The sequence below is a fragment of the Pristis pectinata genome, chromosome 3 (genome assembly GCF_009764475.1).
Source record: "Pristis pectinata isolate sPriPec2 chromosome 3, sPriPec2.1.pri, whole genome shotgun sequence".
Lineage (NCBI taxonomy): Eukaryota > Metazoa > Chordata > Chondrichthyes > Rhinopristiformes > Pristidae > Pristis > Pristis pectinata.
This window is the reverse complement of record NC_067407.1, coordinates 22,709,904-22,724,300: the sequence shown is the minus strand read 5'-3', so window position 1 is coordinate 22,724,300 and position 14,397 is coordinate 22,709,904. Positions and strand designations below refer to the sequence as shown.

Here is a 14,397-nt window from a genome sequence, read left to right as displayed (position 1 = left end):
TTTCAATAAATGAAACAGGAGGAGAAAGTTGTCTTAAAGTAATTGGTTAAATAGAGCTGGTATCAACATAGAACAGAAGAACAAATGAACAGGCCCTGCGGCCCATGATGTGCCGAACTAATTAAACACCTAAACTAATCCCTTCTGCCTACACAAGGTCCATATCCTTCCATTCTCTGCATATTGACGTGCCTAACAGTGTAAAAACTTGCCCTGCACATCTCCTTTGAACTTAACCCCTCTCAACTTAAATACATGCCCTCTAGTATTAGAAGTAAGAACCTTGGCTGTCTACCCTATCTATGCCTCTTATAATCTTACAAACTTACAAACTTCTATCAGGTCTCCCCTTAGCCTCCACCACTCCAGAGAAAACAACCCAAGTTTGTCCAACCTCTCCTTATAGCACTTGCCCTCTAACCCAGGCAGCATCCTGCTAAACGTCTTCTGCGCCTTTCCAAAGCCTCCACAACCTTCCTATAATAGAGCAACCGGAATTGAATGCAATACTCGAGATCTGGCCTAACTAGAGTTTTATAAAGCTGCAACATAACATCTCCACTAATAAAAGCAAGCATTGCCATATGCCACCTTTACCACCCTATCAACCTGCACAGCCACCTTTAAGGAAGCTATGGACTTGGATCCCAAGATCCCTCTGAACATCAGCCAAGCTCCCTGTGTCATCAGCATAAAATGTGGAACCTGAGTTGTTTTCGTTTCTTTGTCCAAGGGCTTTGAATTTCAAACTTTTGTTTATATATTTCAAACCACATCTTTTCTCCCAAGATTTTGCGTTAAAAAGCAACACAAAAGTAGTGAGATGCTGGAAATCCTAATAAAAATAAAATGCTGTATTCTCGCTGCAAATGGCCAGCATGAAAAGAAAACAGAATCGAACCAATTCAGACACTTCTATGGAACTAAACCCCTTGTAACTAAATCCCTTGTTTGATCGTAGCCACCATTGCCGCCTGCCCCTTTTGAAAGGCGGAACGCTTGCGGCGCGGCCCGGGTTTCTGGCCGGACTGATGTGAGGGCTGTCGGGGGAATGGCGGTGCTCGGGGCTTGGAGTGCCCGCCTGAAGACTTTGACCGGGCGGATGGGCGAGTGGCAGCGGCTCCCACGGAGGAACGTTCACAAGAAGAAATGGGTGAGTGGACGGGACGGGGGTGGCGGGGCGAGCGGGTCTCCGTGGGGAAGTGCCCGAGATTGATTCCCTCCTCTTTCCGCCCGAAGGCTCGGTCTGGGCCCAGGGTGCCGGGCACCCAGCTGGCGCTGCAGAACTTGGACGTGAGCTGCGCTGCGCAGCTCGGCCACCTCTGGCCCTCCGTCCGCCTCGGCCTACTCTGCGAGCAGAAGTACGGGGCCCTGCTGAATGGCTTCGGGGACGTGGAGAAGGTGATCCGGCAGCTGGAACGGCAGCAGGCCGAAGACTTCGTGTACGGCGGCTGGAGCAAGTGGGCAGGACAGGGGCCGGACTGCGCGCCGAACACCGGCCGCCAACTGCGCGGAACCCAGCCTTCGCCTCCGAGTTTGCAGACGTCCCAAACTCGTCCGGACCCGTCGCTGGTTGCCGGTGACTCGGGACGAGAACCTTCGTCTTCCCTGGAAACGAAACCGTGTCTATCCCTTAGCCCAAACCTGAAGTGCTTCACATTTCCAAGAGGAGACACCACACGTTTTAAGCCTGCGAGGTATATTGATGGCTTGCGGCCCAACTGTTGAATGTAACGTATTCACTGTAATGAAGTAGTGATCTCAGTTTTGTTGTGGGAAACTCTGCGTTGCAGCTAGCACATCCCTGGAGAGTATTTAATGGAAAAATACACGATTCTTTCCACCCAACATTTTGTGGTCAGTTATAAAGTGAAAACCACTCTAGGTATCTATGCAAGAACTGCTACTCATTTCCAATATCCTTGGTTCCTCTCTGAATTATTATCTCTGCTTGGTTTGTCTTTGTTTTTAGACTTGACATAGTTACATTCCCAGAAACTAGGGAGACAACTGATAGCTTGCCAGCCCAACATTATTACATCTATCCAAACTGCATACTCCTGATGGGTTAGCTGTTACACTATGAAACGTATTTATGATTACTCTCTTCTATAACTCCATCCTCTTTACATGGTCAGAACAGATGGGCAGGTCCAGGCTATAAAATTTTCTGCCTGATTCTGCTTCCTCCTGTGGATTGTCACCCAATTCACACACTCTGCTCCATTATGCACCTCTATTTATAGTTTGCACTTTTCTTGGAAAAAGATTTCTGGAAACTTTCTAACTGTTCAAGAAGTAAGATTCTGGTCCTGAAGTGTAGCAGTCCTCTGGGCAACATATTAAATACTCTAATAAATACTTTCCAGGTGCAGATTTTGATATCTGTACCTGCATGCTTTAGTAATTGAGCTCCTAATACATCAGAGTCATAGAGTTATACAGCACAGAAACAGGCCCTTTGGCCCACCTACTCCATGCCGACCAAGTTGTCTACCTGAGCTAGTCCCATTTGCCTACATTTTGCCCATATCCCCCTAAATGTTTCCTGTCCATTGTACTTATCTAAATGTCTTCTTAATGTTGTAATTATACCTGCCTCTACAGTTTCCTCTGGCAGCTCGTTCCATGTATCAACCATCTCTGTCTGGAAAAATTTGCTCCTCAGGTCCCTTTTAAATCTTCCTCTGCTCACCTTAAACATATACCCTCCAATTTTGGGCTTAATTATCCTGGGAAAAAGGCTGTGAGCATTCACTTTATCTATGTCCCCCATGATTTTATATACATCTATAAGGTCACCCCCTAAACCTCCTATGCCCCAGGGGAAAAAAGTTCTAGCCTATCCAGCCTCTTCTTATAACTCAATCTCTCCAGTCCCAGCAACATCCCCGTGAACCTAATATAAACTTTTTTTTATTCTGGTGTTTAAAAGGGACTTGAGGAACAACTTCTTCACGCAGATTGTGGAGCGTATATGGAATGAGTTGCCAGAGAAAGTGGTTGAGGCAGGTACGATAAAACTTTTAAAGGACATTTGGATAAGTATATGGATAGGAGGGGTTTAAAGGGATATGGGCCAAATGCGGGCAAATGGGACTAGCTTGGGACTAGCACAATGGTTGGCATGGACGAGTTGGACCAAAGGGTCTGTTTCATTTTATATTGCTCTATGACTCTACTTTCTATGATTCTAAATTAATTAAACTGGTTTTGTATACTCAAACTTAACACTCCTCATGCCAAACATTAATCATTATCTGTCAGTAGAAATCCGCTCATGTCAGAATATCACCCAGTCATTACCTCGGTTCAGATTTTATCGTTTTAAAATGTTTCAAATTACAGGTAATGCAGGATAGAATGTCAGATGTGGTGCTAGGAAATGACAAAGCTAGGATCTTTAAAAATTGAGGATGACAAATACAAAGTAAAGCAGAAGGAAGTAAGTCAAGTTAAAATCAGCTATTAGCCTTAAGGCTTTGCATCTGTTTTGAAAAAGTTAGAAATGGAATTGTCCTTTCCTCCCCCTTTTAAGATGGGGACTTTTTAAAGCTCTTGGCGTAATATATTTTGTTGTAATTTTGTTTCATTTCAGACCAGATAGTTTAAGAATGCTGGAATATTATCTAATGGATGCTGCATCACTCCTTCCAGTACTCGTTCTGGATGTTCAGCCAGGTCACACTGTCCTTGATCTTTGTGCAGCACCTGGTGGGAAGACATTGGCACTATTGCAGACAGAATGCTGTCGTAAGTTATCAAAGTTTTTTTTACGGGCAGTGTTGCAAGACTTTGAAGACAGTATAACAAAAAGCTGTCTCATTTATTGGATGCATTTCCCATCCTTTCAATGACATCCAAAAGAAGGGAATCAGTTTGCTTTCCAGGGTAGATTAGTTTTATGGCATAACCCAGTGACAACATGCCCAGAAAATTCAAGCTAACCTCTGGATGTGAATTCTCCCCACAGTCTAGGCACTTTGCACACCTTGCAGGAGAAACAGTTGCTTACCTGTTTCTCTTTTGTATACAGGATTTCCTGCTCGTGATTTGATTTTGAGGAGATCACATGCAGATTGGGTGACAGCTCTGCAGAGAATTCAGTACACAAATCAACCCTGCTGATTGTTTGCCACTTTAGTTCTCTGATATCACTCCTAGTCTGACCTATGCTCCAATGAAACTCAGTGTAAGATTGAAGGACCTCTCCTTTCCTTTTGAACAGACACAGTACAGTATTGTGGACAGCACTGAGTTGAAAAACTTCAGATAAATATTATGCTATTCCTAGTTACACATCTAGATCTTTCTTTTCTTTTTTACATCCCATTCCCATCTCCTTTTACCTTGCAGCATTATGCCCTTTTGTCTTTTAATCATCCTGTGCATTCCTTCCCTTCCCACTTTCTCTCCATCGAAGATTTGCTTTATCTCTAACGTAGTGGTTAGTTACCTGAAATATTAATTTCTGCATCCATCTCCACAGTTGCTACCTGACTTGTTGAGTTTATCCAGTATTTTATATCTTTATTATATATGAAACAGCTAAGCTGCACTTTTATCAAGCCCCTTAGTGTTACGAGATGTATTGAATTCAGTATTGAATGTAGTATTGTTGATTGAGCCTCCTCATGATATAGCAAATTCCAAACATCTGTAACTTTGATATTTCTCCTCGTATCCATTCCACATAAGATCAGTATAGAAAGCAAAGTTTAAAGTCACCCTGCCTTCCTGTCTTGTCCTCTCCAGGTAATAGAGATAGATTTACCTGTTGACAATATTTGGAAGAACTGAAAGTGACAATAAGTGAGCTGCTTATAAGGTTGAGTAAACTACTCTGTAGAGAGGGAGATCACAAGCAACCTTACTCTGCTCCTGCCTGTGGTGTGCTGAGCCTGGAAATGTCTTATAGAGTTACCACCAGTCAGAGGATAGTTCTGTTCAGCACCTCTACCCTTCTTCACCTATGACAATCAAACAGTTACCAATAAATTGGCAATACTTCAGAAATAGTTTATTGTTAAGTTTATTGTGGTGCCCTGAGGAACGTAAAGGTACTATGGAAATGGGGAACTGAGAAAAGGGAAAAAAAAGTAATGGACTCTCTGTCATACTTTGAACAGTCTCATGTTTAATAAAACCAGAAAATGATGGAAACATTCAGCAATTCTGGCAACATCTGTGGAAAGAGAAACAGTTAATGTTTCAAGTCTGGGTCCTTTCATCAGAACTGGGAAAGAGGAAAAAACAAATTAGTTTACTTTACAGAGGAGGTTGGGGAGGGGCAATGGGTGGAGGAAAGGGAATACCTCTGGTGGGGTGATAATGTAATGTAGCAACTACGGAGCAGTTAAGGTCGGATTAAGCTTCTTTATCTGTGTTAGATGTTGCTAATAGTAAGACTGTGGGACTTGCCGTAAATGTTGAAGGCTAACCTATCCCCTGAGACGGAGACAGAGAGATCCAAAAAGGGAAAGGTCAGAGATCCACCCTGCTCGCACCTTTACATGGTGTAAATTGGTGGTGAACATGGTGAATTTTTTGAGTTCTGCATGAGTGCAGTCATTGATTTACTGCAGAGAAACTGAGAGAAGCAGGCCAGGGTTGGACTGTATCCCACAAAAGGACAAATGTAGCTTGGGTCAGCTGAGGGCCCATAGCTACACTTTTGATCTGGAGAAAGTGAATAGAATCGAAGGAGAAACACACAAAATACCGGAGGAACTCAGCAGGTCAGACAGCATCTATGGAGGGAAATGAACAGTCGACGTTTCTGGTCGAGACCCTTCATCAGAACTGGAAAGGAAGAGGGCAGAAGCTGGAATAAGAAGGTCGGGGGAAGGGGAAGAGTACATGCAGAGAGGTGATAGGGAGAAGGTAGGAGGTGGAGGTGAGGGAGGAGGGGAGAAGTAAGAAGTTGAGAGGTGATGGGTAGAAGAGGCAAAGGGCTGAAGAAGAAAGAGTAGGAGAGGGCAGTGGACCGTGGAATAAGGGGAAGGAGATGGAGAAGTTGTTCAATGTTAGGACAAGTTCAGCCTGGAGAATGAGTGTGTTGGTGGAGGAGAACAGGTTAGGCCTCTGTTCAAGAAAGAAACAGAGGGCCCTCAGACCCTCCTGATGTGGGATGAAGATGTGGAGGGATTGCGCATCTGTGGTGAATGTGAACCAGTTAGGATCAGGGAATTGGAAGCTGTTGAATTGACAGAGGGCATCCAAAGGATCACAGATGTAAGTGGGAATGGACTGGATCAGAGTAGAAAGGATGGAGTCAAGGTTAGAAGTAATATGTTGTGTGGGGCAAGAGCAGGTTGAAACAATGGGTCTGCCTGGACAGTCCTGTTTGTGGATCTTGAGCAGAAGGTAGAAGTGGATTGTGTGAGACTGGGGCACTGCAAGGTTGGAAGCTGCAGAGTGAAAATCTCCCAAGGAAGTGAAGTCCATGACTGGGTGGGAGATAATTGGCTGATGTTTGATAGAGGGGTCATTGTCTAGAGGGAGGTAGGAGAATGTGTTTAAGAGCTGACATTTAGTCACTGTGTAATCAAGGTCAGATTTTCAGTAACTGCAGTTTCCTTGATTTTCATCCTTTCAGTGTTGCTTTTGTTCTTGTCTTTTGGAATAGGACATCTTGCTGTCAACGATGTATCCGTACCTCGTCTAAACAGGTTACGTAAAATTCTTCACAATTACATTCCAAAGAATCTTTGTACAGAAGACAGACTATGTATTACGTCATTGGATGGCAGGCTCTGGGGAGAAATAGAGAGGGATACCTTTGACAGGGTGAGTATATTGTTATGCAGCAAGTGTTATTGTGACTTAAGAAAAAAAAAGTACTTCAACTGCAATAATAAAACACCCTGAATTGCATTGCTTTAAAAGACTTGTAGCTAAACGTGGAACAGTGTTTTTCATATAAGTGATTACTTATCACTTATATGAAATATAATTCATTAAAGAAATGATTTGATTTCCATTAGATGTTTAAGAGATTTAGCTCCAGGTGCCTGTGTGCTCTTTATAGAACATAGAACAGCACAGCACAGCACGGGCCCTTCAGCCCACAATGTTGTACCGAACTAAATGAACACCTCCTCCATGATAAATCTAACCCTTCCCTCCTGCACAACCCATAACCCTCCATTTTTCTTACTTCCATGTGCCTATTAAAGAGCCTTTTAAATGTCCCTATTGTATCAGCATCTACATCTACCCCCAGCAGTGCGTTCCAGGCACCCACCACTCTCTCTGACATATCCCCTGAACATTTCTCCTCCGACCTTAAATGGATGTCCTCTGGTATTGGCTATTGCCGCCCTGGGGAAAGGTGCTGGCTGTCCACTCTTATCGATCCTTCTCATCATCTTATACACCTCTGTCAAACCGTCTCTCATCCTGCATCGCTCCAAAAAGAAAAGCCCTAGCTCGCTCAACCTTTCCTCATAAGACATGTTCTCTAATCTAGGCAGCACCCTGGTAAATCTCCTCTGCACCGTCTCTAATGTTTCCACATCCTTCCTATAATGAGGTGACCAGAACTGAACACAATACTCTAAGTGTGGTTTAACAAGAGTTTTATAGAGCTGCAACATTACCTCGTGGCTCTTGAGCTCAATCCCCTGACTAATAAAGGCCAGCACACCATATGCCTTCTTAACCACCCTATCAACTTGCATGGCAACTTTGAGGGATCTATGGACTTGGACCCCAAGATCCCTCTGTTCCTCCACACTGCTCTGAATCCTGCATTAACGTTGTACTCCGCCTTCATGTTTGTTCTTCCAAAGTGTATCACTTCACACTTTTCCGGATTGAACTCCATCTGCCACTTCTCCACCCAACTCTGCATCCTGTCTATATCCTGTTGTAACCTTCTACACTTTCCAGAACACCTCCAACCTTTTTGTCATCCGCAAACTTACTAACCCATCCCTCCATTTCCTCATCCAAGTCATTTATAAAAATCACAAAGAGCAGAAGTCCCAGAAAAGATCCCTGCAGAACACCACTAATCACCGACCTCCAGGCAGAATATTCTCCATCTACTACCACCCTCTGCCTTCTGTGGGCAAGCCAATTCTGAATCCACGCAGCCAAGTCTCCATGGATCCCAGGCCTCATGACTTTCTGGATGAGCCTACCATGGGGAACCTTGTCAAACGCCTTACTAAAGTCCATGTACACCACATCCATCGCTCTACCTTCATCTATCTGTTTTGTCACCTCCTCGAAAAACTCAATTAGGTTTGTGAGGCACAACCTGCCCATTACAAAGCCATGCTGACTATCCCTAATAAAATTATGCTTCTTCAAATGCTCAAAAATCCTGTCCCTAAGAATCTTCTCCAACAGCTTGCCCACCACTGACGTAAGACTCACTGGTCTATAATTCCCAGGATTAGTCCTGTTACCTTTCTTGAACAATGGAACAACATTTGCCATCATCCAGCCCTCTGGTACCACTCCTGTGGCCAGGGAGGATGCAAATATCATCGTCAACACCCCAGTAATCTTTTCCCTCACCTCCTGTAGTAATCTGGTGTATATCCCATCCGGGCCCGGGGACTTATCTATCCTAATGTTTTTCAGAAGCTCCAATACTACCTCTTTCTTAACATCAACATGCTCCAGCACATTAGCCTGTTCTACGCTGACCTCCCATTCGTCAAAGTCCCTGTCCCTAGTGAGCGCTGAAGCAAAGTATTCATTAAGGACCTCCCCTACATTCTCTGCCTCCAGGCATGTTTCCCCCTTTATCCCTGAGCAGTCCTACCCTCACTCTAGTCATCCTCCTGTTCCTCATGTACGTGTAGAACGCCTTGGGGTTTTCCTTAGTTCTACTCACCAAGGCCTTCTCGTGTCCCCTTCTAGCTCTCCTAAGTCCCTTCTTAAGCTACTTCCTGGCTACCTTATAATTCTCAAGAGCCCTCCCTGATTTTTGCTTCCTTAAGCTTAAGTATGCTTCCTTCTTCCTTTTGACTAAATATTTCACCTCTCTTGTCAACCGTGGTTCCTTTACTCTACCATCCTTTCCTTGTCTCAGTGGGATAAACCTATCCAGAACCCCATGAAAGTGTTCCCTAAATAGCCTCCACATTTCTGTTGTGCATTTCCCTGAAAACATCTGTTCCCAATTTACGCTCCCAAGATCCTGCCTAATACCATTGTAATTAGCCCTCCCCAATTAAAAACTTTCCCATATCGTCAGCTCCAATCCCTGTCCGTGGTTATGTGAAAGGTCAGGGAGTCGTGGTCACTATCTCTGAAATGCTCGCCCACCGAGAGGTCTGTCACCTGACCAAGTTCATTGCCTAGTACTAGGTTTAGTATGGCCTCTTCACATACTGTGTCAGGAATCCTAACAAATTCTGCCCCATCTAAACCTTTTGCACTAAGGAGGTGCCAATCAATATTAGGGAAGTTGAAGTCTCCCAAGACAACAATCCTGTTACTTTGTACCTGTCCAAAATCTGCCTACTTTTCTGCTCCTCAGTGTCCTGGTGGCCATTGGGGGGGCCTATAGAATACTCCCAATAGAGTGATCGCTCCCTTCCTGTTTCTAACCTCCACCCATACTGACTCAGTAGACGATCCCTCCACGGTGTCCTTCCTTTCTGCAGCTGTGATACTATCCCTGATTAGCAATGCCACCTCTCCTTCCTTTTTACCTCCTTCCCTACCTCTTTTGAAACCTCTAAACCCTGGAACATCAAGCAGCCAATTGTGCCCTTGCGACAGCCACGTCTCTGTAATGGCCACAACATTGTAATTCCACATACTGATCCATGCTCTGAGTTAATTACCCTTATTTTAATACTTCTGACATTAAGGTAAAGACGTTTCAACCCATCCAACTGACGGCATTTATGACCTATCCACTGTTTATCCTTCCTCACAGTCTCTCTTCATAATGCATCTACCTTTATGCCAACTGCTCCATCATCTCACCTAACACTCTGGTTCCCATCCCCCTGCCAACCTAGTTTAAACCCTCCCCAACAGTTCAAGCAAACCTGCCCACAAGGACATTGGTCCCTCTCAAGTTCAGGTGTAACCCGTCCCTTTTGTACAGGTCATACCTTCCCTAGAAGAAATCCCAGTGATCCACAAATCTGAAACCCTGCCCTCTGCACCAACTCTTCAGCCACACATTGGTCTACCATATCTTCCTATTCTTAACTCTCACTGGCACATGGCACAGGCAGCAATCCAGAGATTACCACCCTTGAGGTCCTGCTTTTTAGCTTCCTTCCTAACTCCCTATGTTCCCTCTTCAGGACCTCATCCCTTTTCCTATTGATGTAATTGGTACCAATGTGTACCACGACTTCTGGCTGCTCACCCTCCCCCTTAAGAGTGCTGTAGGCTCGATCCGAGACGTCTCTGACTCTGGCACCTAGGAGGCAACATACCATCTGGGAGCCTAGTCCTCGTCCATAGAATCTCCTAACCAATGAATCCCCTATCACTACCGCAGTCCTTTTCTCCCCCCTTCCCTTCTGTGCCACAGAGCCAGACTCAGTGCCAGAGACCTGGTCACTGTGGCTTTCCTGTGGTTTTCTTCATTTGAGTTGAGGTTTACCAGACTTCTTGATCTGCACTACATGGAGGTTAGATATAGCATTTTTAAAACTGACCAGTGCAAAACAAAATGTCCATACGTGTTGAAGTCACTACTTACTCAATCCATTAAGTAGTGAACTCCACAGATGCTTGGAATGTGTTAGTAATTTGGGTATTCCAGTCCTACCCAAAGAATATCTGGTAGCAAGAATTTAAACTGAGGTTTGAATTGATCCCCTAATGCATGTAGAAGATTCCGCAATGCTTTTGAAGAACACAGTTCTGCCTGGTATCTTGGCCTATGTTTATCCATCTGCACTGCACACAAAACAAAATGGATTATTTTGGTCATTATCAGGTTGAGTTTCTATCATATTCTGCCTGCATAAATGTCCACAGTATTTCCTACCCAACTCTGATTGCACTTAAAAACGCTGTAATTTGTGACAGAGTGCATTGGGTCGTACTGAGGTTAGGAAGGCTGGTGTATAGTTGTAAGTCCTGCTCTTTATTCATATGGTGCCACCTATAATTAAGTCCCAGATCTCAACAATAGTGATGTGGGACAGGCACCGTAGCTAGTTCTCACTGGGTCATTCTCATCGCAGTGTAACTGGTTGCAAAGAAGCAAATGTTGGCCAACTTGTCCGTACCATGTACATATTTCCTTACAATGTAGAACGAGGCCATTGTGGCCATTGAGTCCATGCAGGTTTGCAGATAATCACGTTCCTCACTAACTTTCCCTATAACCTATTTTCCCCACATTCCCAGCATCTCTTCCTAGATTGTACCACTAACCTCTACACTAAGGATAATTTATAGTGGCCAATTAACCTGTCAATTTCTTTGTTGAACAAAAGAGAATGAAAGTTTGGAGAAAATATATTTCCATCCATCCAAACTTTCCTAAGTAATAAAGTTGTTTATGTTAATTGTCTTTCCAGGTGTTAGTGGATGCTCCCTGCACAACTGATAGACATTCTGTACTTGAGGAAGACAACAACATCTTCAGCCGGTTGCGGCTTAGGGAACGCCAAATGCTCCCTCTATTACAGACCCAGCTGTTGGTGTGAGTACTTTGATCATTTTGTTCTGTGTTCCACCAATGCCTGTGCACCACCCCCACCTCGCCCCCCCCCCCCCCCCCCCCCCCAACCAAATCACTCTAGCCCTCTCGGTATTGCAACACATTTCATGCTGCTGCATCTCTATATGCCCTTGCTGTGGTGATATGTTACTTGTCCAATCTAAAATGGTCATAAACAGGCTACCAGAAGTGAGAGACAATCTAGATATTATTAGATGTGGGTATTATGTTCACTTAAAACGAGAGTTTTGGATATGGGGGAAACAGAACAAGGAAATAAAAAAAAGAAGCTAAGTTTAAAAATAAAAACAGATAGAAGGTCATTTTGTTTTTCTTTCTACAAATGCTGCCCAAATGGCTGAGTATTTCTGGCATATTTTGTTATTTCCAATTTCCAGCATCTCTGTGATTTTACTTTCATAACAGGGCAAGTTAGTTTACTTTAGAAATCATTCTAATTACATTCCTGAATTATGCTGAGTTTATTGGTCTCAGTTTATGCAGGAATCGTAGAATTAGGTTTTTTCCCTCCGATTTGGTCAGAGTTAAGAAAAGTCAGCTGGGTCTTTCTCCCCTGTCATTATCCAATATTAGCAAATGCTGTGAGAACATTTGGAGGTGAAATTAGTATTGGGTTTGTCATAAGTGTTTTTTCTTTCCCTACCCATTCATGTTCACTCACGTTGCCCATTCCTTCTTCCTTTACCATCCCTGCTGAAGCTCTGCCCTATTCCATGCCCCCTTCCCAACTCCAATTCCTTCTGATTTTGTGCCAATGTCACTCCTGCCATTTAATTATTTCTTGCTCTCCACTTAAGCATGCTACAGATTGATTGATTTTCCTTTTCTGTGTATGGTTGTGTTTTATTTTCCTTCTGATTGTTTCCCTTCCACTCTGGCCCACGAAACAATTTTTGTACTTGTTCCTCGTCATATGTTGTTTTTGTTTGTGATATCATCCCAGTTCCAAACATGGGTCCACAGTTGATTCTGCCTTTTTTTTTTCCTATCAATGTCTCAGATTTTCCAATTGCATTTCCAAATTAAGGACAAAAATATTGCAAGAGAATTGATTGTTGATTTTTCTTTCTCAGTTCTGGCATTCTTGCCACTAAGCCTGGTGGATCAATTGTGTACTCAACGTGTACCTTATCCCAGTTGCAAAATGAGTATGTGGTGGAGAGAGCAGTGCAAGTGGCGGAGATGGAACATGGTATGGAGTTGCATCTGGAGGACCTGACTGATATCCGGACACTTTACACAGAGACATTTAATTTCTATGATCGTTGTAGAGTTGGTGAACTAGTTCTTCCACATCTTACTGCAAATTATGGGCCAATGTATTTCTGTAAACTGCACAAAATTCATTAAAAGTGTATTTTTTTTAAAGCTTCAGAGAGTTACTGATTTTATTTTCCATCTAGGAATCCAACTTGAATTTCATTTGCTGTTTTCCTGTTCACATGACCTATCCTTTGATGTCTTTCAGCAAGTTATAACTTTCCCCTTCACTGTAGAGGTTCAGAAAATGAAAATGTGGAATCAGTATGGGCGGAGCCAAGTAGCACCATGCGACAGAAGATACTGGTAGGAGTTAAACACAGGCTTTCATCTCCCCTCCATGGACTCAGTCCATACTTCTCACTGCCTCGGTGAAGCAGCCAGCATAATCAAAGACCCCACCCACTTGGGACATTCTTTCTTCTCCCCTCTGCCATTGGGCAGAAGATACAAAAGCCTGAATGCACTTACCACCAGAGACAAGGACAGTTTCTATCCCACTGTTATAAGACTATTGAATGGTTCCCTAGTACGATAAGATGGACTTTTGACCCCACAATCTACTTCGTTATGACCTTGCATCTTGTTGTCCACCTGCACTGCACTTTCTCTGTAGCTGTGACACTTTACTCTGCATTCTGTATTGCTTTACCTTGTACTACCTCAATGCACTGTGTAATGAATTGATCTGTGTGAACGGTATGCAAGATAAGTTTTTCACTGTTGTCACGAACCGGCAACAAAAGAAACACACTGAGCATGATTCAGTGTTAAAAACTATTTTATTAATCACTACTTATGATAATACGTAAAATAAAAGTAAAAATGTTAGTATGTTAGAATTCAAAAATGTTAAACCTCGAACGTTAACCCCAAAACTAAACTCGTCGTGTGTGTGTGTGACAAAGTCCAAAACTCCCAGTTCCGGAATGGTTCTTAAAGTTCAGTTCCGCAAGCCATAAGGTGAAACATGAGCAAGGGCTTCTTCAACAACCACCGTTGTCTGAAGATAAGACGTAGACGTAGAGAAACATAGAGTAAATACGAAATCCACATGTTCCATGATGGAACCCAAACGACACTCCAGTGTTTACTCGGTAGTGACTTCCTCACCCCGAAAAGCATCCGAATCGTGGTCGTCCACACACAAATACCTGTTTCCTTCTACAGGTCAGCAACAAAGTGAACTCCACCGGATTACTTCCAACTTCCATACATGGATTTCAGTGGCAAACACAGTTATAGTTTCTCATCCATCGATAGAGAAAACTAGCAGGCTGGTGTCTCTCTCCCTTCTCTCTCTCCTTCTTCTGACCTCTTCAACAACGTCATTACGTCCTTTATCTTCTATCGACGTAAGCACGCCCCACACACACATACACACACACTCTCTATCTTAAAGGGACATTCACTGAGTCCGTAACACTGTACTTTGGTACAAGTGGCGGCAACAAATC

At 43.6% G+C, this 14,397-nt stretch overlaps 1 protein-coding gene across 1 annotated transcript; it reads left to right on the top strand.

Annotated features, from left to right (window-relative positions):
• Nucleotides 1-962: 962 nt before the first annotated feature.
• Nucleotides 963-13,030, top strand: nsun4 (NOP2/Sun RNA methyltransferase 4). The gene is made up of 6 exons (XM_052011948.1): nt 963-1,153; nt 1,240-1,697; nt 3,599-3,753; nt 6,629-6,789; nt 11,517-11,641; nt 12,754-13,030. Exons 1-6 carry the CDS (start codon nt 1,052-1,054, stop codon nt 13,028-13,030), a joined length of 1,278 nt encoding a protein of 425 aa, XP_051867908.1. The 5' UTR covers nt 963-1,051.
• The last annotated feature ends 1,367 nt before the right edge of the window (nt 13,031-14,397 follow it).

Coding starts and splice junctions, on each gene's coding strand:
- nsun4 (XM_052011948.1), top strand. CDS start 1,052: ATGGCGGTGCTCGGGGCTTGGAGTGCCCGCCTGAAGACTTTGACCGGG. Junction 1,698..3,598: donor ACACGTTTTAAGCCTGCGAG/GTATATTGATGG, acceptor GTTTCATTTCAG/ACCAGATAGTTTAAGAATGC. Junction 11,642..12,753: donor TTACAGACCCAGCTGTTGGT/GTGAGTACTTTG, acceptor TTTCTTTCTCAG/TTCTGGCATTCTTGCCACTA.